Below are 27,978 nucleotides of genomic sequence, written 5' to 3'. Positions count from 1 at the left end.
TGGTTGGTATCTAAAGAGCATCAGATTGTCTGGGGACCTGATATTTAATGATGAAGTCATTTAATATGCAAATGCGAAACCCCAGTCAACCACTCATCATTGGACGCGCTTGGCTCAGAGGCCTGCAGCCAATGGAGTCTGACTGTGCGTACGTGTTTGTGTGTGTGTGTGTGTGTGTGTGTGTGTGTGTGTGAAACCAAACTGACAGAGACAGACGGCGACAAGCGCGGTCGCTTGTGTTCGTCATCCAAAGCGTTTAGTCTTTGTTTCTGTCCCTCCGTTGACACATGCCATATGTTTGTCACATGAAGTCTCACTGAAACGATGGCGCACTCGTCGTATTTTTTGTCACCCCGCCAGAGTGTCGCGTCCGCCCCGTCGATTAAATCGGCTGTCAGGCTTTGTCGCGCGCGCTCGTTGGTCAACGGCGTCTCACGAGTCGTGCGGTAAGACGGCGTGACGCTTAACAAGACTCTCGTGCGAACTCGATAAAATATACGTTGAATTATTCAGCAAGGTTATTTGCGTTCAACGAATGCGTGCATGCCCGCGAGCCTTAAATGAGTTTCAAGAGTTAGTGTTTAAAAGCTTTACATTATTGATTGGAGTACACAAGCGAAAACAGGGATGGGGCGTATTAGCGCGGGGGCTTTATGTTTTATTCAGTCAAAAACAAAGCCGCTAACCTGGAATACGTGATTATTAGTGCTTTTATTGTTGTTATTTCTTCATTATCGGCAAAAGTGTGCATTTCTTTTTCAACACAAACCAAATTTGTTTCAAATCCCATTGTGGTGCGTAATAAAGTAATTTTGCCGATGGGTACGTGCTGACAGCCCTTTTGAACTCATTTGCCAACCAAAACAGCACCATCATTCCATGTGAGAAGTGCTTTTCTTCTAACATTCACGGAATATTAGCGTATATACTGAAATTGTGGCCTGTAAATGTAAATCGTAAATACAGTGGTGCCTTGAGATATGAGTTTAATTCATTCCATACCATGCTCAAAACACTTAAACCATCTTTTCCTATTGAAATGAATGGAAATTCCATAAATATGTTCCACCCCCCCCCCCAAAAAAAACAACATAAATATTTGTAAACTGTTTTTAAAATAATAAAAATAGCACTATAGAATATTGTACACTGGAGTTGGGCACCCGTGGATTCAACTCTTCGTAGATTTATTTTTTTCAAATATATTTAAAATGTTTGTTTCCTTTTTTTTTTTTTTTTTTTTCCTTTTGTTGGGGGATAACCAACCCCACAAACACTCATTGGCGGTATATCCCCACTTATTCAAGAACATTTTGTGTTTAAAAAACAAATTGAGAGGTTCCAATGCAATTTAATGGGTGAATTATCCGCTGAGTTTCGCTATTGACGTTTGGGCCCGATACTTATCTTTTATAAGTAGGCGTGGTCCATTGTACTTTATAAAAACATACAGGAATGACATAATTAAATAGAATGTAAAGAATTAAACAGTTTTTGCCACTTTCTTTTTTGCATCGATTCAATGGACATCGTGCTGCTCCTTCTGGTGCGTGAGCCTCGGCCACCTGGGGGCAGTATAATACAGACATACGGATATGCATGCAGACAGTCAAAACACATTTTTGATTACAGTAATATTAGTCATTCTTTGCAGAGGATAAATAAGATGTCTTTGAGTATTGTTATATTATATGTCTGTTATATGTTGCGCCACCTTTTGTGTTAAAATGTTCATTGTTTCAAGGGTTATAACATCGCGATACATATCCTATTCATTATATTATACTATTCTATTATATGCCATTTTCCCACATTGTATTAGGATTAAACTAGAGGACTTCAAGGCAAAGTTGCGTGGTTGTTTTAAATACATGTTCAGTTCTTTTTGTTTTATGTTCAGTTAGACAATAAACTTCAGCACACTAGCCAACGACTTGAATACCTTCTATTGCAGATTTGAAAAGGACAGTTTCACTCCACACACCAACCCAGCCGCACCCGCGACCACAACCACACCTCTGACTTCTGCGTTAACCATCCATGAACAGGATGTGAGACGCATCTTCAAACAACAGAAGATTAACAAAGCAACAGGACCGGACCATGTGTCCCCATCCTGCCTCAAAGTCTGCGCGGACCAGCTCGCTCCAGTCTTCACTCAGATCTTTAACAGATCTTTGGAAATGTGCGAAGTTCCATCCTGCTTCAAACGCTCCACCATCATTCCAGTCCCCAAGAAACCTGCAATCTCTAGTCTGAATGACTACAGGCCTGTCGCTTTGACATCTGTGGTCATGAAGTCCTTTGAACGTCTCGTGCTGGACCACCTCAAGAGTGTCACAGGTCCCCTGCTGGACCCCCTGCAGTTTGCCTACCAAGCGAACAGGTCTGCGGATGATGCAGTCAACATGGGACTGCACTTCATCCTAGAACACCTCGACAGTGCAGGGGCCTACGCGAGGATCCTGTTCGTGGACTTCAGCTCAGCGTTCAACACCATCATCCCTGAACTCCTTTCAACCAAGCTTCTCCAGCTCAGCGTCTCACCTGCCATCTGCCAGTGGATTTACAGCTTTCTGACGGGCAGGACACAGCAGGTCAGGCTGGGGGAGGCCACCTCATCCACACGCAGCATCAGCACTGGGGCGCCCCAAGGTTGTGTCCTCTCTCCGCTGCTCTTCTCTCTCTACACGAACGACTGCACCTCAGCGAACCCGACTGTCAAGCTCCTGAAGTTTGCAGATGACACCACTGTCATCGGCCTCATCAAGGACGGTGACGAGTCTGCATATCGACAGGAAGCGGAGCGGCTGGAGCTGTGGTGCGGGCGACACAACCTGGAGCTGAACACGCTCAAGACGGTAGAGATGATCGTGGACTTCAGGAGGCATCCTTCGCCACAGCTGCCCCTCACGTCGTCCAGCTGCCTTGTGTCAACCGTCGAGACCTTCAAGTTCCTGGGAATTACAATCTCTCAGGACCTGAAGTGGGCGAACAACATCAACTCCGTCCTCAAAAAGGCCCAGCAGAGGATGTACTTCCTGCGGCTTCTGAGAAAGCACGGCCTGCCACCGGAGCTGCTGAGACAGTTCTACACAGCGGTCATCGAATCGGTCCTGTGTTCTTCCATCACAGTCTGGTTTGGTGCTGCTACAAAAAAGGACAAGCTCCGACTGCAACGGACAATCAAAACTGCTGAAAGGATTGTCGGTAACCCCCTACCCACCATTGAGGACTTGCACGCTGCCAGAACTAAGACAAGGGCGTGCAAAATCCTCTCGGACCGTCTGCACCCCGGTCACCAGCTCTTCCGGCTCCTTCCCTCAGGTAGGCGCTACCGATCAACGCTAACTAGAACTAGTAGACATTCCAACAGCTTCTTCCCTCTTGCGATCAACTTCTTAAACACCTAACCTATAATTCCATTACAACAAGCTGGCAATTTTTTTGACTTGAGTTCGTTGTCACATTTCTGTGGGGCCAATTATTTATTACTTGTGCACTCACTGTAGTTGTCTCGCCATGCTGCACTATTTGCATATACTGGCCACTCATGCCAGAGTAGCATCTGCTCCATTTGCACACTGATTGAGGAGTATCTGTAACATTTGCACAACCGACATTGTCCCAGATGATCGCACTACTCGTCACTTTAAACCGCATACACTCCTTGAAGTCTCAGCGCCCTTTGCACAATGGTCATTGCACCGGACTATTGCAATATTAGTCGTTCGAACTGCTCTAAGTGCTAGAGGACTCTGCATCTTTTTGCACAATTGTTTTTTGTCAATGTCTTTATGTCCCCAAAGTGTTCTGTAAATTGACTGTTTGTTGTACTAGAGCGGCTCCAACTACCGGAGACAAATTCCTTGTGTGTTTTGGACATACTTGGCAAATAAAGATGATTCTGATTCTGATTCTGATTCTGATGGGAGTGGCAATAAACAGCTTCCTCTAACAGGCCATCTGATGTTTGATCTTCATTGTAAAATATGTCTTTTAATTTCTAAACTTAAATGGGCGAATTGGCCAATAACAGCAGTTAAGAAGAGAGCATTTCCAAAAGAAGAATTTCCGCTTTCTGCTTTGTTAATTCTTACTTTTCCACCAGCGTCTCCCTTATAAATGAGTTTTTTTTTTGTCACTGATTGATTAAACATTCATCCCATGACATGTAGGTCATGCTGCACGGCTGATGAAGTTACTGATTGCACCCTACATAAAAGCCACCTCACAGCCAGGAATCCAGCAGCAGGTCATTTTGTTCTTATTATCCGCCTGATGAGCCTTTTACCACATTATTTAGCTGCTGTGTGTGTGGTGAGTCATCTCCTATATTTGACCGAGTCCAGCAAAGTAGGCGAGACTCTTCACGAAGTGATAATGAGCAGAGCTGCCGTCGTGCATGCAAATGGTTGACTTTGTGCTACCCGTATTTCCCCGTTTTAATCTTTAAAATCCACATCCCGGTACTCAATTTGTCACATTCTCGCCGAGTTAGCGGAGTGCAACGTCTTACGATTGGAATTTGATCACCACATAATTGATGAAGTCACACCAGACCTCGGTTTAATGGTGGGTTTGCAGTTTTCAAACTGCTAGCAAGATCAAATCACTAGCGACTTATTCGCAATGGAGTTACTATAAGACTGAACTAAACTAAATTATGGGAATCTATGGGTATTGTGGGTAATTTAATGGAAAGGTATCATATTCCAAAACCCATACAGACTCAACATAGGAATGCCCGGAACTGAAAATCCAACCCTGAACCTCCTAACGGTGAGGCAGACATTCTAACCACTCATCCACAGTGCTGCCCTTTTACAAAATTCATCAATACAAAATAATGTACAACGTGAATGTAGCAGGTCACAGATGTTGGTGACCTCCAAGGACCTCGTGAGTAGCCAGTCCTAAAAATAGCTTGGACATTGTGATTTCCTAGGAATGTTATAGAAGTGATCATTTGAAAATGTAAACACTTTATTTGTAGAAACAGTGTTGCATTTTGATATTTATCTGTTTCCTACCTCGTTAAATCATCATAATTATTGTTAGCAATCATTCCCATGATCAGTGTCTTCACATAGATGAATCTTATAAATTATTAATAATAACAGAGGTATTTGTAAAACTGGTAGCCCCTCGCATTAATCAGTACCAAGAGATTGTTCTCAGTTTCAAAACGTTTGGTGACCCCTGGAGTAGAATCGCAACGAAAAAAAAAATGGAATGAGTAAAATACACACACAACAAAGTAAAGGTTTATAAAATTAGCAATAATTGTCCCAAATGAGAAATGTTTCCAAGTGCGACGCCTCAATTTGGCTCGACAGAAAATTAGCTTTTCTATTTGTTTACAAGTGAGGAAGAGACAGCAAGCGTGAGGAGCTAAACACGGTGAATTATGAGCTGTGGAATAAATAGATTAGGGGAACGCTGCAGCGATCAAATGACATGAGACAAAGAGAGAGAGAGAGTGAGCACAAGCGGCGGTAAAATAAAGGAGAAGAAAATCTGCTGAGCCTCAAGAATAATGAAAGAGACAGGCACGCCGCGGGGGGTACGATAAAGACAGGAGGATAGATGCCCACGAAGCAGTCACTCGGTTTGATGAGCTGGGACCCCCAACCTCTACAGTCGGATAATCAAATGAAACGACGGAAAGAAGAAGACTCTAAAGTGGCGCTCCCGAGGCCCGGTCACGCTCCACAGCTCTGCAGCACAAAAAGAAGCCGACAACTGAAGCAGAAGTTGACGACTGAGGCTATTCTGTGGAATAGTATTTCATTGAGATGTAGAAATAGCAGGGGGAGAACAATATTGCTCCATCGGCACAATTTGACCGGTTACATCTTCTACTTTTCGTTTCGGCTTGACCCGTTAGGGGTCGTCGCCACAGCGCATCATCCTTTTCCATGTAAGCTCCTGCATCCTCCTCTCTAACACCAAATGCCATCATGTCTTCCCTCACTACATCTATCAACCTTCTCTTAGGTCTTCCTCTTGCTCTCTTGCCTGGCAGTCCTCATCATCCTTCTACCAATATGCTTACTATCGCTATATCACTATCTCGATCTCGATCTTTTAGAGGCGTTCCATAATCAGGCCTTTGCTGACTTTGATCAGAAAATGCTCAGAACATCTAGAGGTGTTCTCAAGCCATAAAATAGTATATATTTTTTTAAACACACAAATGTAACTATTAATGTTCTCCACTGTAGAGCCAAGAAATTCAGTCCAATGCCCATCCCTAGTACGCACCAATAATTTTGAAAAAAGACACTGAATCGGTGAGGAAAATATGTCGTAACGTTGTCAAAATTACCATTACCACTTACCATATTTGGCCAATGTTGAGATCTGACGTTCTGTTACAAACACAGAAAGGTTGAAGGCGACCTGGCCCAAAAAAGTGGAACATGTTCTGCGCACCAAAAATCTTGACGATTACAATTGCCAAATCTGTAGAGGGCGACACCGTAAGAGAATGTTGCGATGTCCACGTGGATGAAAACTCGAAGAATAACAGTCAATTCACATTAAAACATCTACTGTCATTTCGGAGCCCTGTTTGTATGATGAGTTGATTTCTACTCACTGTTGCCTCTGCAGGAGGAAAGCGGCATTACAGTACAATATATCCCGACACTAGTGTCCTCGTGCAATTCCCTCAGAAAAAGTGTACCTGCCAAGTAACAATAAACCATTCTCACGACAACAAAAAGGACTTTCAGAAACAACCTTTACTTGCCGCTGGGACTTCCGAAGCATCACATCATCCTAAAAATACAAATATGTATGCACGTGTTGTTAAAAATGTGAGCTCATCCAGAAAATACCATTTTAAAAAATTAAGGAGAGGCTCACTCACGCCTTGTTTCTGCCAAAATGTCCTCATCTTTGCTATAAATATGTAGATTATAATATAAAGTATAGGCAGTGGCTGTATTTGCGCGTTGTATATTCTGCAGGTTGTTTTTACGGCTGGTCCAGTCGTACGTGTGCGACTATTTTTATAACCATAACTTAATAACCTCCACTGTACCTCATTGCATCTGAGCCATAAAACTACAAAATTCACGCATATTTATCCATCATGTAGCCTCTCAGCCGAGCCTGCAGAAGATACTTTACGGTGCAGTAAAAACACCCAATGCGCAAAAATATACATACATTCTCAACTCCATGTATCATCCATTAAGGGGGGTGGGGGGTGGTGGGCTAAACATTATATCTAAGGCGATGTTGGTTCGTTATTTGTACAAGGTGCTGAACTGAAAAAAGAAGGGATGGAAGAGGAAAAAGAGGCGGGCTGAGTAGGAAGTACTGTGCTGGACTTCAGTCCTTGACACGTGCTCCTCATAAATAAATAGTCAGTTGTTGTGCTTTGCCAGAGGTGGTGTCCATTCAAAGATAACACCTTCACGAATGAAAGGCCCTTCACGTGGCACCTCTTCTTGTTGCCAAGCAGTATGCTGCAAAGATGAGAAAGACGAGAAAAAGGGCATTGCATTAGAGTGGGATTTGAAAGTATCCAGATAATAATTATTTCTTTCTTTTATTATATATTTTGTTGATTATAGCTTACAGCTAAATACCCACAATATACCACCACAACAAATTTGAGTATTACATAAGAAACAGTCAACGGATTATAGAAATTAGGTAGGATTTGGCCTTCCTTCGTTTATGAATCAATCTGTAAAATAAATTAGTTTCACTTTTTTTTCATTGAATTACTGAGATAAAATGAACCTTTCTATGACACACACCTGCACAATACATCTTGTGTAGTACAAATGGAACCTTGCATGTTATTGAATGAAACCACAATTTCCTGGAAATGTTTGAGTCTGTTTTGCTTTTTTGTGACACTAACATACCGTATGAGGGTATATGAGTAATAATGGAACTTAATGGAAAGCAATAAACACGACTGTAGTACAATATGGTTACATCAATAATAAGATGGCATCATTAACAAAAGAAATCAAATAATGTACAGGTACATTTCAATGAATTTGCTGCACATTTATTTGACCATTTTTAGCATATTTACCCTTAACAATCTCGCTTCGTCACAATTCAAAACTTGATGTGCGAGGTAGCCTTGGCCTTCCGCAAACATGGTGAACTCAGCAAAAGAAGATTTCCACCGTAGCCTGTTTCTTTAAACTTGCAGCCTAATTATTAAGAGCCATTTTGATAGCTACTTGTGAGCAAAAGAACATAGATACAGTACTGTAACTAACTGAGTTACATTGTCGTTGTGTGTTACTATTGGAGGGGTTGGAGCGAGCCATTCCTGTTCTGAGAAATTATGTTTGCGGGTATCTTTGAATGCATCGCCGCTGTCTTGGAAACAGAGAGTCGGTTTTTTTTCCCGAAACGTTTGTTTCATTTTGGCGTCGACTGCGCCCACAGTAGTCGTGGTCGTTGCTTTGCAATAAAGGTGAGTTAAAGGGACTAAAGTCTCTCGTGTATCTGGAATACGTTAAAATGCAACTTTATGCATTGTGTGACGCGCAGAGCCAACGATTAATGGTTAATCACAGCATAGATCCTTCCGATCATCTGTGCCAAGACTGTTCGCAAATCGAAAACAGTCTGTAAATAGAGGTAATTTTTCTATGAAAAATTTCGGCGTAAACCCAATTTTTCTTAAAGAGAGTTGTTCGTAACCTGTAGTTCCGCTGTATTGTAGAAACGTTTTGAAAAGTTATTTCAATCATGTCAATTCAAAAAGTGAAACTCAATATACAGACTTATTCAATAATATGGTCCAGAAGGCCAATACGACCTACCTAATTTCTTTATTAAAACTAAAAAAAAAAAAAATCCAAACAAGTTTGACTAATGTCTCGCAACTTTAGAGGTTCCATCCTATGTAGCATTTTAGTCATACTAAAGGAATATTTGTGCAAAAATATATCCCAGATCTCACCTAGATTTGCAGGTGTTCATCCATCCTCTCCAGCTAACATGCCAGGAAAATGTTTGGCACAGTTTGAAAATATATATTTAGTTTTTTTGTTTTGTTTTCTCCCCGCTGACTTGACGTGCAGTCTCAGCTCAGAACCCCAAAAATGAACGGTTCTCTACTGTTCTGTTATCCATCGTCTTGGCTTGATCCCTCCTCCGGAATATTCTTTCATCCATTTTGAGACAAGCATGGGGTACTAGTGCGCCCAGTAAAAGGCCGTTTCCAAAGCATTCATGTTCCGTTCAAAGGAACCACAGTTTCCAGCGGGCGTGCTTCTTAGAGTCAGACTTGGATTTGCGTTTGGGAGTGGATGTGAAGACTTCGTTGGAGTAAGGCAGGGTGGGACATTGTTGGCTGTCCTGGGGGCAAAGTCTCTTCATCAGGGGCTGCAGCTTGTCCTCCTGCAGCTTGAAGTCCAGCTCCACACTAAAACATGAGCAGACCGGGAAAGCGATTAGATAGGGCAGAGTTTTAGATCAAGAACTACAGTACTGTCTCTGACTGGTTACATAATCACGTTCACAAAAACGAGACCGCTACATTTAAACAAACTCGGAATAAAATCAACAGACAATTGACTGACACTTTACGCATTCAAACAACAGCAGTAGAGAAGAAGGTTACCCTGTATTCTCAATCACTTTGTTTTGGTCAACTTATTTTGTTTACTAGTGGTGCCATCGGAGAAAGTGTGACTTCACGGTGAACTGTCCGAAGTCTGTCGCTAGTTCTCACTTGTTGCTAGGCAGAATTTGTGGTGTTCAATATGTTTTTCCTCAAGGGGCATGAAATAAAATTGGTATGCGGCACTCATTACTTTGACAATGTGATGTAGAGGGCTCCACTGCCCCACACAGCAGAGAAGGACAGGGAGGAGTCTGAAGTGGCAGGAACACACTCAGAAGAAATGTAACTTTTGCTCGTTTGAACCAGTTTCTGAAGTGGTCACTTGTCGCTAGGCAGAATTTGCGGCATAAGACATACTCGCGATGCCATTTTCTGGCTCTATTGCAAAAAACACTGGCGAAAGGACATGGAGAAATGGCAGAACCACAGTCAGAGAGGCACAAAACATATTGAAAAAGTAGATATGTTCGTACAACAATTGAATTGAAGGACTATTTTTTTTCTTAAAAAAAAAGTATAGTTGTAGACTTGCAGTTTTACAGTCTAAATAGGATGTCAGTCGAGCATTCTAGCATTTCCAAGCTTTCACCACTTGTCGTTTGTGTCGGTGTCACATGCATCACTTTGTGTTTTCTGGCTTGTTGCTTATGTTAATAAGTCCGATTCAGATGGAAGCTGGGAGGGAAGCGCATATCTCTTGTGACACAATCCCCGAAAATTCGCGTGCATGCAATCAAAGGCCTTCCTCCCTGCCTAGATTAAATTTCCATTTTTCAAAAAGAGCCGCCGTGTATGTTGGTGTGCGGTTTCACCCGACATCGGACGTCTACATCTGTCAGTCTAATCCCGGGCTGGTCATTGTGTGATGTTTTTGTAGCGGCACCGAACTTGAACTCTCTGTCCGATTAAATCTGCCTGGCCTGGGAGAAGTGTGGAGCTGAATTCCAACCAAATGCAAGCAGGCCATGATTAACTGCCTGTATTCCAGCGTGGAATAAATCCACCAGTAGACCGCGTTTTCTTTTGCCATATTGCTATTGATTTGCTGTGTTCTGTTAATGTATTTATTCCAGGGCTATGCACTATATTCCAAGACTGTCATAACAGGAATATGAAATAATGAACCTCTGGCATTTTCCTTTTAACTTACCAGCCTTCAGCGTAAACCTTACCTGGGAAGAAAAAGTACAGCTGTTTTGGGGTTTTAGGGGCCTCGCGCGTGAATCTATTTTCCAAGGCCAACAACACAGAACACAATATTAAAAAGGCAGACGGGATTAAAGAAGCTAAGCAGCCAAAAGAGATGACGTGATGCATAAAGGTCAACCTTGTTGGCAGGCAGATACACACTTAAGCTTTACCCCGCGGGGGGACTGATAGGCACACTACTGTGATGGGCAGCACAATTAGCCCGTTGACAGATACGCAACAATCACAGTGGCAAAATGAATCCTTGGAAATGTCCTCAGCTTGGAGATAAGTGTCATTTAAGAACAGAACTCTAATGGAATGATTGTGAGTTGCTTGGTAGTACAGTACTTTGCTCGAATGGAACTTCCTACAGCTTTAGTATATGGCGAACCCCACCAAAATTAAAATGTTTATGATAAATATCTAGGAGGTTTAATTTATCAGCAATAAGCACATATGCTTAACTCAGCATGTTAGCCGGCTACTAAGCTGAAGCTATGGGCTGTAAATACATTAGTATCTGACATATGGGGAAAATTAATGAATTAGTCAATTTGAAAACATTCAAAAGGATGAGAGAATCTCTTTCCAAATGTGCTGCAGTACTATTTCCATGCCAGTGTTTCATCCTGATGTCATGCTCTCTAGTCCAGTGTTATTACACTGGGACCCACATTTCCCTTTAATTGCAAAGTTGCGACCAACATTTATACAAGTTAAGATCAATAAAGAACATTTACAATCGTTGTTTACAATAGTCCCTGAAAAGGTACAATATATTGTTTTTTGGAGACGCTGTTTCAAATGAGTTTGACGTTCTGCCAAAAGCATATTACTCGCCATGACGTCTGCTAGCCAGAGGCTGAGTTGCACTGTATTTGTTTAACAGTTGCTAGAGCGTGCGGCAGGTACAGACAATGTTCCCCTGCTTTTTGTGGCCGAAAGTTACTGAGCCTTGCCGCGAATAGCGATAAAAAGGTACGCAAGTGCCGTAGATGGCACAAGACGGCGCCAAAACGATACAGCGGTGCCTTAAGAGACAAGTGACCGGACGAATGGGTTTTTTAAGATACAAGCTGTTTTTTGGCCGATTTATTTGCGCTGAGTGCAGACTTGCGATATGAGCGCTGTACGGTGGCAGTGAACTCCTCTTATTTGACAGTAAGCAGCACTTTGGCAAATAGTCAAAAATCCTTCAGAGGCTTCAAGCTGTTTATTGCAACTCCTTGTTGACGTTTACTGTCAAACTAAGCAGCGAGCATTACACCTTGTGTGTGTAATTAAAACAACCACATAGCTTAGCCTTTCAGTCCGTTAACTTAATAATAAAGCCCCTCGATGACGGTGTGAAAGTGTGTAAATAGTTCTGTGTCTCTGTGTCTGCCTTTTGTGTGTCTGAGATTGGCACCAGCTCCCCGTGGTTCTGAACAGGATAAGTGGTCTAGAAAATGGATGGATGGACAATCCAATTTTTGTTTTTTCCAATTAACTGATTATAATATCCATCCCTAGTTAGCAGTAGAACTCTGCTTACTTCTGGTGTTCTTTATGTTCAGTGTATTTTACTATCACTGTGTGAATAGGCGGCACATCAGTATGGAGCAGCACCAAATAGCCCCAGCAATTATTAAGTAATTAATTACTTGGCTGATAACGGCAGTTAGGGGATACTGTGGACAAATGCCCGGGCAGACAACGCTGTTTACTGCAGGTGGTCTGTGGGGCGCAGGTGTTTGAGCAAACATAGGCACTTACTACAGTAAGAGCACCTTCACACAGCAGCTTTAGACACAGAGGAGCTTTTCTAGGGCACTCCAAAGGGGAGATTAATCATTTGTTTAGCTATGCAGGGAACTGTTTGTTTGAACGGAACACTTTTTATGATTGTTTTAGTTTTTAATCATGAGATGTCTTTTTTTTCCTGCTTCAGCGACATTCAACTAAAAGTCATACCTCCTGCGCTGACTTCCCCTTTGGTCATTTCACACTTGAACGTCCTCCACTTGACAAGATGAGTGGTTCAGGCCCAACAGCGTGGTAGTATGCAGTGGATTAAATCACCAGAGTGGACGCTATTTCCTCTCATGACAGGTTGAAGCGTCAAAATAACTAAAATTCCCCACAGGCTATGTAAATGCTATGGAGAAACGCTGCCTTTGTCATGTAAATCGCTCGCCAACGGTGTCTATTACATGCTCTGTGCTTCACAAACAGACAGGAAAAAGACAATCTCATTAATGAGAACAAAACAGGATGCACAAATTGTTCACCAGAACAGCCTCTGCTCCGCCACCGCAGCGTGGGACACCGTAGCTAATGAGCTCCTTGCTCTCATCACAGTGCACCGCGGCTGTATTTCATTTCACTTGACTGTTTTTCAAACTTATTGTCTGTTCCAAACTGGAAGCCTTACAGTGTGCACTTTTATGCACATGCTGTGTTTTTCTTGTTTTTGTTTTCAATTCAACAGCATGATAGCAGACGATACCTGTAATGATGTAATCAAGCATGTTTGTGGCGGACCCAGCTGTAGGCCACTCATAAAGTGGAACAACGCTCTTACAACGCTGTTGTAAATGTGCTTTAAGAACAAGTGTGAATTACATACCTCCATAGAGCCTCCCCTCCACTAATACTCTGAATACACCATATGCACGGAAACTTACAATGGTAAGCAAATATGACAGTACAGTGAACCCTTGCTATTCATGGGGGTTAGGGACCAAGCACCTAAGCAAAAAGTAATGGACACCGACTAAAATGTTCTATATTAATGGTTTAGTTGAAATCCTAAATATACCGCAAACTATGATCCCAAAACACATTATAATTTCAAACTCATCTTACAACATCACTCTTAAAAAAGAAAAAAGAAAAAAAAAAAAAAAAAAAGAAAAAAAAGGTTTATACTGTAAATGCCCGAAAAAATGTACACGGGAAGTGCGAGGATTCTGCCGGGTATGTTGCTGTTTCACAACCTGTAAAAACATCAATTAATACTTTCCTCTTAGTCATTGAACTATGTTTTTGACTCGGTAATACATAGATGCCTTCGTTTTTTTTGCTTTTTAAAAAGTCTCTAAATTATTTGCCATTAGCGTGACATGCAAACTAATCAAAGTCAACATTAAAAAAAAATTAAACAAATAAAGCCTGTTTTACTGTTTAAATTTTCTGCAGCAAGTTGGCCTGCTAGTCCACTTCATGTCAGGTCGTGTCACACTATTACGTCATTTAGTGGGTGCTCCACGACGAGCAAAAGTTACACAAAGTAGTCCGGAAATGCAAAATGAAGCCAGTTGACGTGACGGCTGTGCACCTGTTAGCGGCGTTAGCATGTTGGCAGAGTGTGCGCTCCTGTTTGTACATATTGTCATTCATTGTGTCATTTAATCCCATGAGCACAACTGGAGGTTTGCGGTCACACCTCTGGGTTTCTCTACTTGCCCTCGTCCTCATCTGACGACCATTCATACTTTAAGTCAAATGTTATTTCCTGAAGTATGAGTTATTAACAACCCACAGTAAGGTTGTTAATTTTGGTTAGTTAAGGTGGGTGGTAAGACATCCGCTGAATGTTGATTTAGGCCTAAATAACAGTTTCGAACACCTGTGATAAATTAATTTACTTGGTCGGAACTAATTGACGTGAATATTAATAACACCGGGATCTTAAAGTCTCAACAACACCAATTTCCAATGAAATTTCTATGCAGCAGAAACTAGTTTCTGATCTCCTCCATTGTATTGACAGAGGTAGCAGACAAATAACAGAAGCATCTCAATACCAGGCGAGGAAAGTGAAAAATTGGTATGAAATGACCTTTTCTTTCATTTCTCTCCCGGTTCGATGTAAAAATTAGAGCACACTGTTATTTTCCGGATTCATCATCCACGTTGAGCCTTTCTCCCTTCTTTTGTTTTGCCATATATACGCTCCATTTGTTGTGGTGATTTATGATAGTCTGCGGCATATGGGAGGATGGGGTAGCGGAGGTGAGGGCGTAGGGGGGTGTCTGGCAGGCTAGAGCTGAGGTCTGGATAAGACCCAGTGACTCTGATTGAGCACCTCGGTTCGGGCAGCTGCCGGAATCCTGATTTTATCGGACATGCACTCGAGAAGTTGTAGTGCTCTGAAATTAAAGGGATACATCTCAGGGGATTCCAATCTGTGGTATGGCTGCAACATGCGGTTCCTGCCTGTCCGACTTTGAGCAGTAATTGTTTTGTTTTTTTGTTTTTTTTTTGTTCCCCCTGGCTGCGGCCTGCTATTTTAAGTGTACGTCAGTCACACTGTGTTCTCTTCACCGGCTGTCACCCGGTCAGCAATGTAACTCTCAAGTCTGTTCAACACAGAGATCTGGCAAAACCGCCGTATCGGAGTTCTAACAGAAGACCATTCATTTATTTATGTGACTTGGTCTTTAAAACAGAACGCAGCGAATCAGGCTTTGACACAGTAACGTAGCATCTAATCCACCCAGGATTAGGATGATACGTTTCGAGGTCACAAATGGCGAGCACTAGTTTGCGCTGTAAGGCACGGTCAGTTACCGCTGTACTTACTGTTCTTCACTTGAGTATTTTTAGGGTTGGGCATCGAGAATCGAGAACAGATTGGAACCGGGACTAACGTTCCGGTTCTCCCGGAACCGTTCAAATAAAAACATTTCGGTTCCCAGTTTCGATGCCTAGTCCTCCAGCCGTGAAGAAAAAGTGGCAAAAAGCAACGAAGAAGCGGCGTAAACTAACGAAGAAGAACACGCACGATGACGTGCTTGTGCCCAATGGCAGCGGCGGCGAACAAAAGTGTGTCTTAACTTTGTTAAAATGAATGACCAGTCGCCTCAGTGCAACACTTGGAATAAGATTATATAGTGCAAAGGAGTTTTTCCCAATGTGCACTGATGGTTTTTAGCGTTTATTTTAGTCTTCAAACCAACGTAAGTGCCGATGACAAAATAAATAAATAAGTAAATAAATAAAGCTTAACATTGTGCTGGATTACATGGTGGAAATAGTGGTTAGCACGTTTGCCACACAGTTCTGAGGTTTGGGGGTTCCAATCTTGGCTCAGGCCTTTCTGTGAGGAGCTCACATGTTCTCCCCCCGTGCTTGCTTACTTGGGCTTCCTCCCACAACACATGCATGTTAGGTTAACTAAAGACTAAATTGTCCATAGGTAGGGCTGCACGATAATTGGGGGAAAAAATGACGTTGTGATGTTTATTTTATTTTACTGTTTTAAACCTATGATATATGTTGCGATGGGAAATAATACATGATCTGTGTTGGGCAAATTCATTTTGTACTCTAACTAGTTCAAAGTTGAGTTCATTGTTCTAAAAATGAACTAGTTGACGGGCTATTACCTCAAAATACCGGCATTTTATTTCCACTTTGTTGCCACCCATTCAGTCCACACTAATTGCCAGCTGCAGCTTTCACCTTACAAACTCAAAAACACGAGAAAAAACTTGAAGGAAACTCGCTTCAATGGTGTTTTTCAAGATGAGGAATTAAATCAAAAACAGGACTTTTGTCCTTAATGGGCAAACAAAAACACGCAACACAGTACGAAAGAAACGATGGTGAAATAACATGGCTAACTTTGCATTCCTCGCAGCCCTGGCTGACTATATTAACAAAATAAATGTACAGTCCACCAATATCGCAGCAGACCCTGCGATGTGACTATTGCGCACATGTACATCGCGATGATGATGTTCATACAAACTATTGTGCAGCGCTATCTGTAGGCGTGGATGTGACTATGAATGGTAGTTTGTCTATATGTGCCTTGCGATTATAATGTACCCATGCCTCTCATCCAAAGTCAGCTGGAATAGGCTACAGTTCACATGCTAATAAGGATAAGCAGTATGGAAAATAAAGGGAGGGATATTTATGGCCAACAAGTGTTTTGCATCCAAATACAATACACTTTAATTATGACTTTACTACTGTATTCACGTAACCTTAGTCTACGGCCTGTTCTGACTTGTTGTTGGCGCCACAGGAGCAGAACTCATCGTAACCCGAGAACTCCCTGTAACCTAAATTGGTCGCCAGACAGGGCACGTACAGAGACAACCACTCACCTGCACGCCTGTGAACAGCAATTGATCAGCCATTTGTACCACAACACTATCAGTGCCATCCTGTTATCTGACAATTTAATACGTGGCAACACCAGTGTTTAACGTCTGGTGTGATGTATAAAATTACTTTCAGCATAACAAGGTAAGAGAAGTAAGTGCTGGGTTGTCAAACTTCACACCTCTGTTGTGCCTTTCTGATATTCGTTCTCACATAACCCACTTTCCAACTGCGTTCCTGGTGAAATCAGAGGTCTAACAATAGCGCAGGGATTTATTTTCCCATCCCTTTCCAACAGAATGCATCGAAGCGGGACATTGTTGTGTCCGAAGTACGTGTCCACAGAGGTCCCGCGGAATGCTATCATTAGATAGGAGTGACGTCAATGAGACAGTTGCTTTCAACACAAAAGGCCTGGACAGTGAGTCTTGGGGGTTACATTTAGTATTCTTCTTCCACACCAGCGGTGTTTTGCCTCTGATATTACCTCGGAAGGTGACAAATGCACTGGTCGACTTTATCTCGCTCATCCAACATCGGTACTTTACAGTAGGGGTTCTCAAATTTATAGATTCTGGAAATTTTCTTCTTATAATGTCATTGGAATTGTTTTATTTTTTAAAGTTTCAACCTAAATATTCACTAACTGTCTAATAGAAAGGAACCCAACTAAATTAAATCAAATTCAATATGTAATCATTATTGCTAGCTGACCTGCACTCCTTCCACTAACAACATTGTCGCGGACAGAGAGCTAGTTTAAAAAAGTCTGTGTTGCCAAATTAGAGATTTGGCTGTATACTTCTTTTCTGACTGTTCCAGCAGCTATTTTTCAAACAAGTGACGACTGAGTTTAACTCCTGCTAAGGAAGAGACAACATGAGTGGAATCATTTTCACTTTGTGATCCGTATGACAAGAAAGGAGCGATCAGAGTAACCAAAGATAGCAAAACTAACTGCTGTGCTCTTCCACAACAAGCTTATTTTTGTACTCTCAGACCCGCACAGACGTATGAAGACTGTGATGCCTTTTTGGCCGGACATTTTGCTGTTGCACAGAGCATTATAGTCTGGCAACGGTAGAAGACTGTCCTCTGTAAATTGGCTGATTGCACGATGGGATGCCAAGGCAAGCCAAGGCAAGGCATAGTTCTTTTTATAGCGCATTTCATACACAAGGTAACTCAATGTACTTTACATGATTAAAAGCTTTTAAAAACAAGGAACAAAATATATTTCAAATCAAGGTAAGGAAAAATAAAAGACATCTTACTGAAATTACTCAAATAACATACAGTGTAAGAAAGACTAAAAAAAAGATGTAAATGCTCTAAAAAGCTCAATTATAAGCAAGAGGGAAAAACGTTTTGATCCGGACTTAAAACTTTCACTCTTGGGTATGACTTCACTTCTTTTGGCAACGTATTCCATTTGTGTGCAGCATAACGGCTAAATACTGTTTCACCATGTTTGCTTTGGACTCCACTATCTGACCTGAGTCTGCAGATCTCAGAGCCTGATTCAATTAACATTTCTTTAATGTATTCAGGACCTAAACCATTTTAATTTATTTATCGACCAGTAGCAGTAACCAAAAACACGTGATTAGTGACTAGTCGACCTCAAGCATTAAACTTCAATGCAGAGTAGTAATGTCGAGCCGTCAACTAGCTGAGTAATCTTTTCGTCTCTTAGTAGGCATGCACTTCTGATATGACACAACATAATATTATTATTGATAATTATTTTGCAGACCCGAAGGTTGTGGCTCGCGGACCCCAGTTTTAGAACCATGCACTGCCTCACGCACAGGACAGCGAGACAATAACCAGTTGGGTTAAAGTTGGGTAGTGTTTAAGCGGCTAATGTTGCCGCCCATCCTCTGCTATGGCTCTGGCACTACCAACTGAAGCGCAAAATTTCATAGTCGTCACCCTACTTTCCGCATGGGTGCTTATTATAGAGGATGGCAAACAGTTTAGAAAGGGGCTACTTCTACTGAGGTTTTAGAATACCCTGCATACAGGATATTCGTTGAATCGAGGGAAAAGATGAAGAGCAGCCCTTTGCTTCAAATGGGTCCATTAGCATCAGTCAGCCTTGAAAGGTTTGTGCTGAAGAGCACTAAACTGTTTGGAGATTTCACAGTGTCTCATCATGTTTTGGCAGAGATGGAGAGTGTGGTGGCAGATGGCCTGGCTTGCCAGCTCTGTTCAATGACTCTTAAAAAAAACAGTTGGACCATCTGAAATAGGCAACTATTTCATGATACACGCCGCATTGGAAATGATAAGCTCCCACTTGATTAGCATTTAGCTAATGCAGCGCAAACGTCATTGTGTTTTTATTACCACGCGGCATCATGTGGTTTAGTGGCAGTCAGCGTCATTTGTTCACTTGGTCAATTAAGTTGCTTCGGAGTTTGCACTCTTAGATCTCCTCATTAGAAATCTTACCCATTGCTCCAGTAATATGCTCACAGAAAAAGCAGGCGACAGCAGCGCAGTAGAATGTGGACGTGAAAACACCTAAAAGGCTCGTGTTTGCTTTTATTGATGTTTTATAAAAAGTATTAGCAAGCCAAATTAATTAGGCATTACAGAAGCCATACGTACTGTCGAGGCACTTACAGTGAAAGGTTTACCAGGAAAGACAATATGCTGGGAACCATTAGCTTTGGCGGTGTCTGGTTTGTGTAGAAAGTTGTAACCTGAAGCATTAACACAGTGGAACAGTGTTAAAACGTAACATTAAAACTCCCCAAAAACATTGTTTTCTTTGCCATACTATTTGCACACTTAGGGCATAGTATAGTACTTTGCTTGGTTTCCATTGCTGGCTATTATTTTGGTTGTAAGTTAACTTTTATCTCCTGTACTACTCGTTTATCCACTGGAAACAATGACAACCTAATCATTTTTACATGACATCAAATGTACCATTGAACATGTTTTTTAATCTGTAAATTCTATTGACTTTTTACTTTCCTTCTATTTAATATACTGTACATTTTAGACTTGACAGTCGGGCACCGTGCCACCCTGAAAACAGTTCCTAAAATGTAAAATAGAAAATGCAAATGTAGTGTACTTAAATGTTCAATACAGTTGAATTTTTTTCTGTATTCAAGAACAGTTTAAGCCAATGTAACATGCAGTTGGCACACATAATATAGTGATTCTTTCACGTACCACTAGAGTGAGCCCGTGTAGAAGTAGTGGTACATATTACCGCTCTTGGAGAATCACGACCCTATTATGTTTATTACAAATTAGACCACATTACTTGTAGTCTAAAAGTAATGATTATGTCAGGATGACGTTTTCTGCGGTGTGATGTATTGTTGGTTATGTCCAGCAGTATTGTTCGGTACATTTAAAGAGTAGGGATGACTGATGCAGACAGACTAAACGTCTGTCTCTGACTGTTCACTTGCAGAGGAGAGGCTTTTCTTCCCTTATCTCAATCCACCCATTGTTTTGGTTACCGTCGCAAATTATCAGAGGCACCTCTCATTACAGTTACAAAATGTCTAACTACAAAATCAACAATAAATGTATTAATACCTCTCTGTCCGTGTTAATCAAGCCCACGATTCAATGTCAGAGGCTTGGCTGCATAATAAACCCACTAATTTTGTCATCCTCCTGCGATATGAAATGCTAAATATTCATCTCTGTAGTTGAGCTGTGATCTTTTTTCTCTTTTGTGTTCCAAATAAACCCCAATCTAGGTCAACGAGAAACGCTGCGTTAGTCGAGGGGGAGAGAGAAAGCAAAAAAATAGGAGTTGATTCTTGCAACCCTTTTCTCTATTCAAACATCTTTTCACAGGTATGTATCCAATCATGTAGCACCGACTGCACAAGGCCCGAAAGCATGAAAAAACATGCTTTGTATTGGATACCTTGACTTGGGACCTCCCTTCCCACACATTTTTCCGATTTTGCTTGAAAGCATTTTCCCTAAGAACTCTGACGTATGAGGAAAACCTAACAGCAGTGCGTCTCCCCAGTCGGTGATGATATAGTTACACGAAAGAAATGAGTGCTGACTGGGATTGGGCTCCCTTTTATCTTGTGGTTACGTTCCAGACCCACCCACAAAAGATGAAAATCTGCGATATAGATACCGTATTAAAACGTTTATTTTTATCGGCCATTCTGACTCTCCTTTCCCACACGTGAAGAGGGCATTACAGTAAGTGTACAGTAAAAACCCATAAGAAAATGATTGCTTTAAAAATTGTGATAAAGCGGGTGAACGAAAATTATTTCCAAGAAAATACAAATAATGTATCTTTATCATCTGTCTGTGGCAGTGATATGTAGCGACAGGCAGAACAATTAAATGTTCTTCCACTCGATGGTAGAAGGTGCATAATTAACCGGTGTATCCACTTTTTGTGACATTTTTGTTTGGCGGTATGCCGTGAGATTTTTCTCATGTGAATTACATGTCTTGGCTCAATAAAGGTTAGGAAACACTGAATTACACTGGTGTGAAAAAGTGTTTGCTCCCTTCCTGATTTCTTTTTTTTTTTTTTTTTTGCATGCTTGTCACACTCAAATATTTCCCACACAAAATGCAAAATGAAGGGTTTTATTATTAAGGGAGGAAACACATCCAAACCTACATAGCCTTGTGTGGAAAAAGTGTTTGCTCCCCCTGTTAAAACATAACTGTGGTTTGTCATTGATACTGCCACACCTGTTTACAATCAAGAAATCACTTAAATAGGACCTGCCTGACAAAGTGAAGTAAACCAAAAGATCCTCAAAAGCCAGACATGCCAAGATCTACAGAAATTCAGGGAAAAATGAAAAAGAAAGTAATTGAGATCTAACAGTGTGGAGAAGGTTATGAAACCATTTCTAAAGCGTTGGGACTCCGAACCACAGTGAGAGACATTATCCACAAATGGCGAAAACAGAACAGTGGTGAACCTTCAAGGGAGTGACCGGCAGACCAAAATTACCCCAAGAGCGCAGCGACGATTCATCCAAAAGGTCACAAAAGACCCCACAACAACATCCAAAGAAGTGCAGGCCTCATTTGCCTCAATTAGGATCAGTGTTCATGACTCCACCATAAGAAAGAGACTGGACAAAAATGCCCTGCATGGTAAAGTTCCAAGACGAAAACCACTGCTGAGCAAAAAGAACATTGCTTGTCTCAATTTTGCCAGAAGACATCTTCATGATCCCCAAGGCTTTTGGGAAAATACTCTGTGGTCTGACGAGACAAAAGTTGAACTTTTTTGAAGGTGTGTGTCCCATTACATCTGGTGTAAAAGTAACACCACATTTCAGAAAAAAAGCATCATACCAACAATAAATTATGGTGGCGGTAGTGTGATGGTCTTGGGCTGTCTTGCTGCTTCAGGACCAGGAAGTCTTGCTGTCATAAATGGAACCATGAATTCTGCTGTCTACGAAAAATCGTGAAGGAGAATGTCCGGCCATCGGTTCGGGACCTTAAGCTGAAACGAACTTGGGTTCTGCAGCAGGACAAAGATCCAAAACACACTAGCAAGTCCACCTCTGAAAGGCTGAAGAAAAACAAAATGAAGACTTTGGAGTGGCCTCGTCAAAAGTCCTGACCTGAATCCTATTGAGATTATGTAGCATGACTTTAAAAAGGCGTTTCATACTCGAAAACCCTCCAATGTGGCTGAATTATAACAATTCTGCAAAGTTGAGTGGTCCAAAATTCCTCCACAGCGCTGTAAGACCTCATTGCAAGTTGTGGCAAACGCTTGAGTGCAGTTGTTGGTGCTAAGGGTGGCCCAACCAGTTATTACGTTTAAGGGGCAATGGCTTTTCCACACGGGTTGGTTTAGATTTTTTTTCCCTCCCTTAATAATAAAAACCTTCATTTAAAAACTGCATTTTGTGTTTACTTGTGTTGTCTTTGACTAACGTTTAAATTTGTTTGATGACGAGAAACATTAAAGTGTGACAAACATGCAAAAAAATAAATACAAATAAAAAATAAGGAAGGGGGCAAACACTTTTTCACACCACTGTATGGTAAGTGACGAAATCGGGTCGATCAATTAGTCAATGAGAATAAATCAATGTATTCTCAATTGTTTCAATTGTGTGGAACCGATTTTGATTATTGAATAGCATCTTGCAAAATTGAATGCCCTACTTGGCAGCAAAAGACCTGATGATTCAGTCTCAACTCGTTTGCTGTCTAAAGAAGCCTACATGACAACATTAGTATGCTCAATGCAAGACTGCCACAGAAACCAGAGTTCCCTTACTGGCATTACGTTTAATTCTAATTCCAATTCCGCCATTTCTGCATGATTACATTGTCGTCTATGACTGAATACTGCATACAGTCCCCAGTATATTGCTTCCATTTCATTTAATTATTGATCCTCTCCCTGCTAATCCATTTGCCTCCTCGCAGCAAATGCAAATGCATCCCTCGCATACTGAACTGAATTGTCAGCGTGCAAAAACAGAACTAAATGCAGAATTAATGACACACACCTGCAATGTCGGTACCAACCTGTAAATGATGCATGCACTGTTTCGACAAGTGTCACAGTTCGCTGTGTCTTGTCCTGTTCGGTAGGTGAGCCTGCAGAGGAAGAGGAAAAAGATAAGAGCATTAATATCTGAGGGCTATCGGCCTCCAGCCAGATTTGTTCAGGTGGTTTCGATACCCCAAGTTGTTTATTCCCATCAGAGGGGTTTCTGATCCCGAAGTCTGCTTAGATTTCCTTAATCAACTGTGTAGACTTGCTGATTTTACATAATCAAATTACCTGCCTTGCTCCATGACATTGTTTGATAATGTTTGGCCTTTCCAGCCCCGGCGACAGATGGTGAGTGACTCAATGCGACATGAATCACGTGCAATGACGACTAAGCGTATTCTTACAAATCTATGTGTGATTCATTCTTTCCATTTTCAAATGACAAGCGAAATTCTAAAAATTAAAAAGTGACTGCTTTAGCTTTTTATTTGTTTTTCAATATAACACAGTAATTCTCAAAGTGTGGTACACGCACCAGTATTGGTATTTGGGCAATTAAATATTACAATCAAACTCAGCCCTGTGGCAAGTTTCTCAATTTCATATTTTTGATCTATGCCTAAAATTGAATCATGAAAAATCTGTCATTTGTTTTTTTTGTAATGTCACATTAAAAAACACTCATCTGTCACATTTTCATTGCTAATTGAAAATGGTAAGAGCAAATGATACAGATTCTTAAATACTGTGCATTACCGTACACCAGATTTGAGCCTTTATTCAACTCCAATTGCTGCAGACGCAAGACAATCAGCATGATAAATTCTAGCTCTTCTGTGGGGTAAGATCATCCCGAGGGGCCACTTACAGTCGTGTGCAAAAGCTGAGAGAACAGGGGACATTAAAATCCTCATGGCAGTTGTATTGCGCTGCATTAGGCCACCTAAAAAACTAGTGTATGCGTTGTGCTTTTTTTTTTTTTTTTTTTCTCCCCTCGGCGTCACAGTTTGCAGTGTGATAGGGACGGTGGGAAAGGGGTCGTGTCTCATGCACACGTGTAATTGCGTGCTGTCACGGTAGCGCCGTGCCCCTGACAGATGATATGTGGCGGGGCCGAACCGCGACGAGAGGTGACCTCAACCGAAGAGCGTGAATGGAGCCGAGTGCAGCTGCTGATAGGTGCTCAAGGTCACAGGGTTCATCCATCCCGGCCTGCTTGGCAAAAGAGGCGACAATAACTCACTTGAAGTGTACTCGCAAGCTGCCTTGTTATCTACTGTGTTGTGATTGAAGGAGATTTTCTCATATGATCAAAGCTCATGAACCTAAATTCATAATTACCGCATGCAAATATTACATTTCTACTGCGGGGCGGAATATACACGACGGTGTGGCGCGAGGCTGCTATTAAATCAGACACGACACAAAGCGAGAGAGAGAAAAGAGGGTGGCGAAATCGAAGCTTCTCCTCTGAAAGTCATTCTCTAAGCTGACTGCCAGCCTAATTCCAATGCGGTTTGCCCATGTAATTGTTGACATACAAGTTGGTATGCAACCAAAATGGATGATAGATTAAAAAAAAAAAAAAAAAAAAATGTAAATTGCATTTCGGGATTTGCAAATTCACCCATTTACATGTATTTATTTATTTCAACCTACCCTCTGTTATTTGCAGAAAATTCCCCTGTTCACTATTTCTGTGCTTAGGCCAAAGGCAGAAAAGTATTTTAGTCTCATCTTGTGGCTACTTGGTACATTGAAGTAAGTTGAGCTGCTTCATTTGGACAAAAGTATGACTGCTGCCAACTTGTAGCATATTGGCACTAAGGAACTATACTGAAGTAAATTTAGGTGCTTCATTTAGATAAAATTATTGCTTTGCTGCCATTTTGTGGCAGCTTGGTACCAAGTAACTATGTTGAATTGAGTTGAGGTGCTTCATTTAGACAAAACAATTGCTTTACTGCCATCTTGTGTCATCTTGGTACCAAGGAACTATGTTGAAGTGAGTTTAGGCACTTCACTTTGCCATAAGTAGTGCTTTGCCACTATGTTGTGGTATCTTGGTGCCAAGCAACTACTGTATGTTGAAGTAAGTTGAGGTGCTTCATTTAGACTTAAGTAGTGTTTTGCCACCATCTTGTGGCATCTTGGTGCCAAGGAAGTATGTTGAAGAGAGTTGAGGAGTTTCATTGAGACCAAAGCAGTTCTTTGCTGCCATCTTTGGCTTGTAAAAGGGTTCGTCAACGACTCGCAGATTTCTTTACTACTCGCAGCAGGGCCATCAACATCCATCCATTTTGATAGCAGTCATTCTCATTAGGGTCATGGGTGACCTTTAGGTGAGAGGCGGGCTATATACCTGGACTGGTCGCCAGGCAATCGCAGGGCACATTTAGACAAACATCCATTCATACTCACATTCACACCGACAGACAATTTATGCATGCAGCTTTTTGGAATGTGGGAGGTTGCCGCAGTATCTGGAAAAATCCACACAAACTCTACACAGGAACCCTGGAGTTGAGAGATTCAAACCCCGAACCGCAGAATTGTGAGGCAGATGTGCTAACCACAAGGGGGACTGTGCTGGGCAAAGCATGTAAGGAATACAGTATATAGTACATAGACTTGTGGGATAGCTTAAAAACGTAGTGGAATATCAAAGTGAAAGTCTTGGCATCATAAAACATTTGTTTACTGTTTAGGCAATTCTTTACGTAACATTTTAACACTCTTTACGGCCAACAATGAATAAAAATAGGTTTGCCACTATAATAATCATACGGTAATACACACAAATAAAGCTTTATAAAATTGCATATTTAATAAAAGTGGGTAAGGGTAAACAAGTTGTTGATGCTCACCACCTATCTCATTTAACATTCTAAACCTCCATACAAGAAGTTAACCACTGTAAAAGGCAAAACAATAAAACACTACTTTTAAGGAGATGTTTTCGTATGATCTTTTTCGAATGATAGGTTGAATGTGAATATTTTTAAGTTAGTTTTAAAAATATGATGTTTTCCATTCCCCGGCCACAATAATTTATCCGGCAAAACGTTTTGTATAAATTCCTACTCAATTTTAAGATTGCGTCACTTGAAGATTGATCAGGTTTGCGTTCATAATGTAACATTTGGGAAAGAGAATCATTCATTTCGCCTTCTTCTGGCAGGCCGCAAGATAGCACTTATAAGTCTGACCTACAATAAGCCACGCATAGTGAAATAACATAAAGCTGCATTTTTATATTCCCTTGTCATTGTCTTTGTTGGAAAGAGAGCGAGGTAAAGGTTACTTCCTCACGTGTGTTGTTACACCTGCATCCTAGTGGGACTATACACCACTCTAACCTTTCACAAAGTATCTAGGGTAAAAGGATTGCATTAAAAAAATATCACGCCAAGTGTGTGGTTTTTTTTGTTTTTTTTAAAGGTGAAGGAGAGGCAGAGTGGAAAGTAAGGCTCTCTGTCTTAAGATCTCACCTCTCTCTCTCATAACCCTGATGGAGGAGCTCAGTGAAGCAACTCGAGAGGGCTCAAGTGTGTGGAGATGAAAGACATGGTGTTATGGGGCTGCACTAATTGGGCATTGAAACGCCAGAGAACTGGGACAGGCGCGAGACGGGACCCGTCTGGACACTGAATATGGATTAGGTTTAAATACAATTTACCTCGTGTTGCTATAGGTTTTAGAGATGGACCCTAATGATTCCTGTATTTGCTCCTGTGGTAACGCCTTGGCTGATACAGCTCGCAGACTTTATGAAGCACATTAATGCCTTATGACGTTTAAAATGGTCCATCTCCTAATGAAACCTGATGATGATGTTAAAGAGGATGATTGCATGTACATTTGGTCTTATATCACAATTAAATAAGGTGATCACGGGGAAACGCACTGATTAGTACAGCTGATACATCCCATTAGACCTTGAAGGTTTTTCTTGAGGTTTTCACTCAACAAAAGACACCGGCTGCTTGTCGAGGCAGCGCGTTGCGTACTTTATTCCGCTTTTACGTGATGTGAATGGCTTCTAATGAATGCGAGACATCATCCAATTACCTTGCAACATGCTTTCCCCCAAACTGTTTCTTTGAGTGTGAAACAAGTCATCTGGCATCTCAGTTTAGTCAGAAAATGTTCATCTAACACAATGTTGATTCATTGTTATGCCTTTCAACCCAAGTTCTGACCCCATTCATGCCTTTCAACTGCCAAGTTAGATATTTGTTCATTGCCTAGATTAAATTGCCAAAATCAAGTAGAATCCTGGAGGTGAAAGGAAATGGAACAAGGCAGGACTCAGTGGGATTCCATAATCATACCCAAACACAGTGTAGGCATTTGTGCACTGGATCAAAAGCCTGTTAGAGCCAGGATTTGTTCGCCATTTTTTCCGGTGTTTCATATTTATGAACAGCACGTGTTTTTATATGAACAGCACGGACAGAGAATGGGGAAACAAGGCAGTCAAGGTAGTATCGGAGTCGTCAACATGGTGTCACAGGATCAATTTCACTGCACAGTGTTCCCTCGCAAATTAAGTATTTGCTATTGGCGAATTCAC

The 27,978-nt window shown here is 41.4% G+C and overlaps 1 protein-coding gene across 1 annotated transcript in view; it reads right to left on the bottom strand.

Annotated features, from left to right (window-relative positions):
- Positions 1–6,481: 6,481 nt before the first annotated feature.
- Positions 6,482–27,978, bottom strand: part of insyn2ab (inhibitory synaptic factor 2Ab) — a 33,789-nt gene continuing 12,292 nt past the window's right edge. The window contains exons 4-6 of the mRNA XM_061690363.1: positions 23,432–23,503; positions 8,951–9,415; positions 6,482–7,481 (exon numbers count right to left, since the gene is read on the bottom strand). Coding sequence (XP_061546347.1) covers positions 9,232–9,415; positions 23,432–23,503 — 256 coding nt within the window. The 3' untranslated portion in view covers positions 6,482–7,481; positions 8,951–9,231. The remainder of the gene's footprint in view (positions 7,482–8,950; positions 9,416–23,431; positions 23,504–27,978) is intronic.

The sequence above is a fragment of the Phycodurus eques genome, chromosome 11, assembly GCF_024500275.1.
Source record: "Phycodurus eques isolate BA_2022a chromosome 11, UOR_Pequ_1.1, whole genome shotgun sequence".
In the NCBI taxonomy this organism is placed as follows: Eukaryota; Metazoa; Chordata; class Actinopteri; order Syngnathiformes; family Syngnathidae; genus Phycodurus; species Phycodurus eques.
The sequence above is the reverse complement of the archived record's forward strand: the minus strand, read 5'-3'. Positions and strand labels throughout refer to the sequence as shown.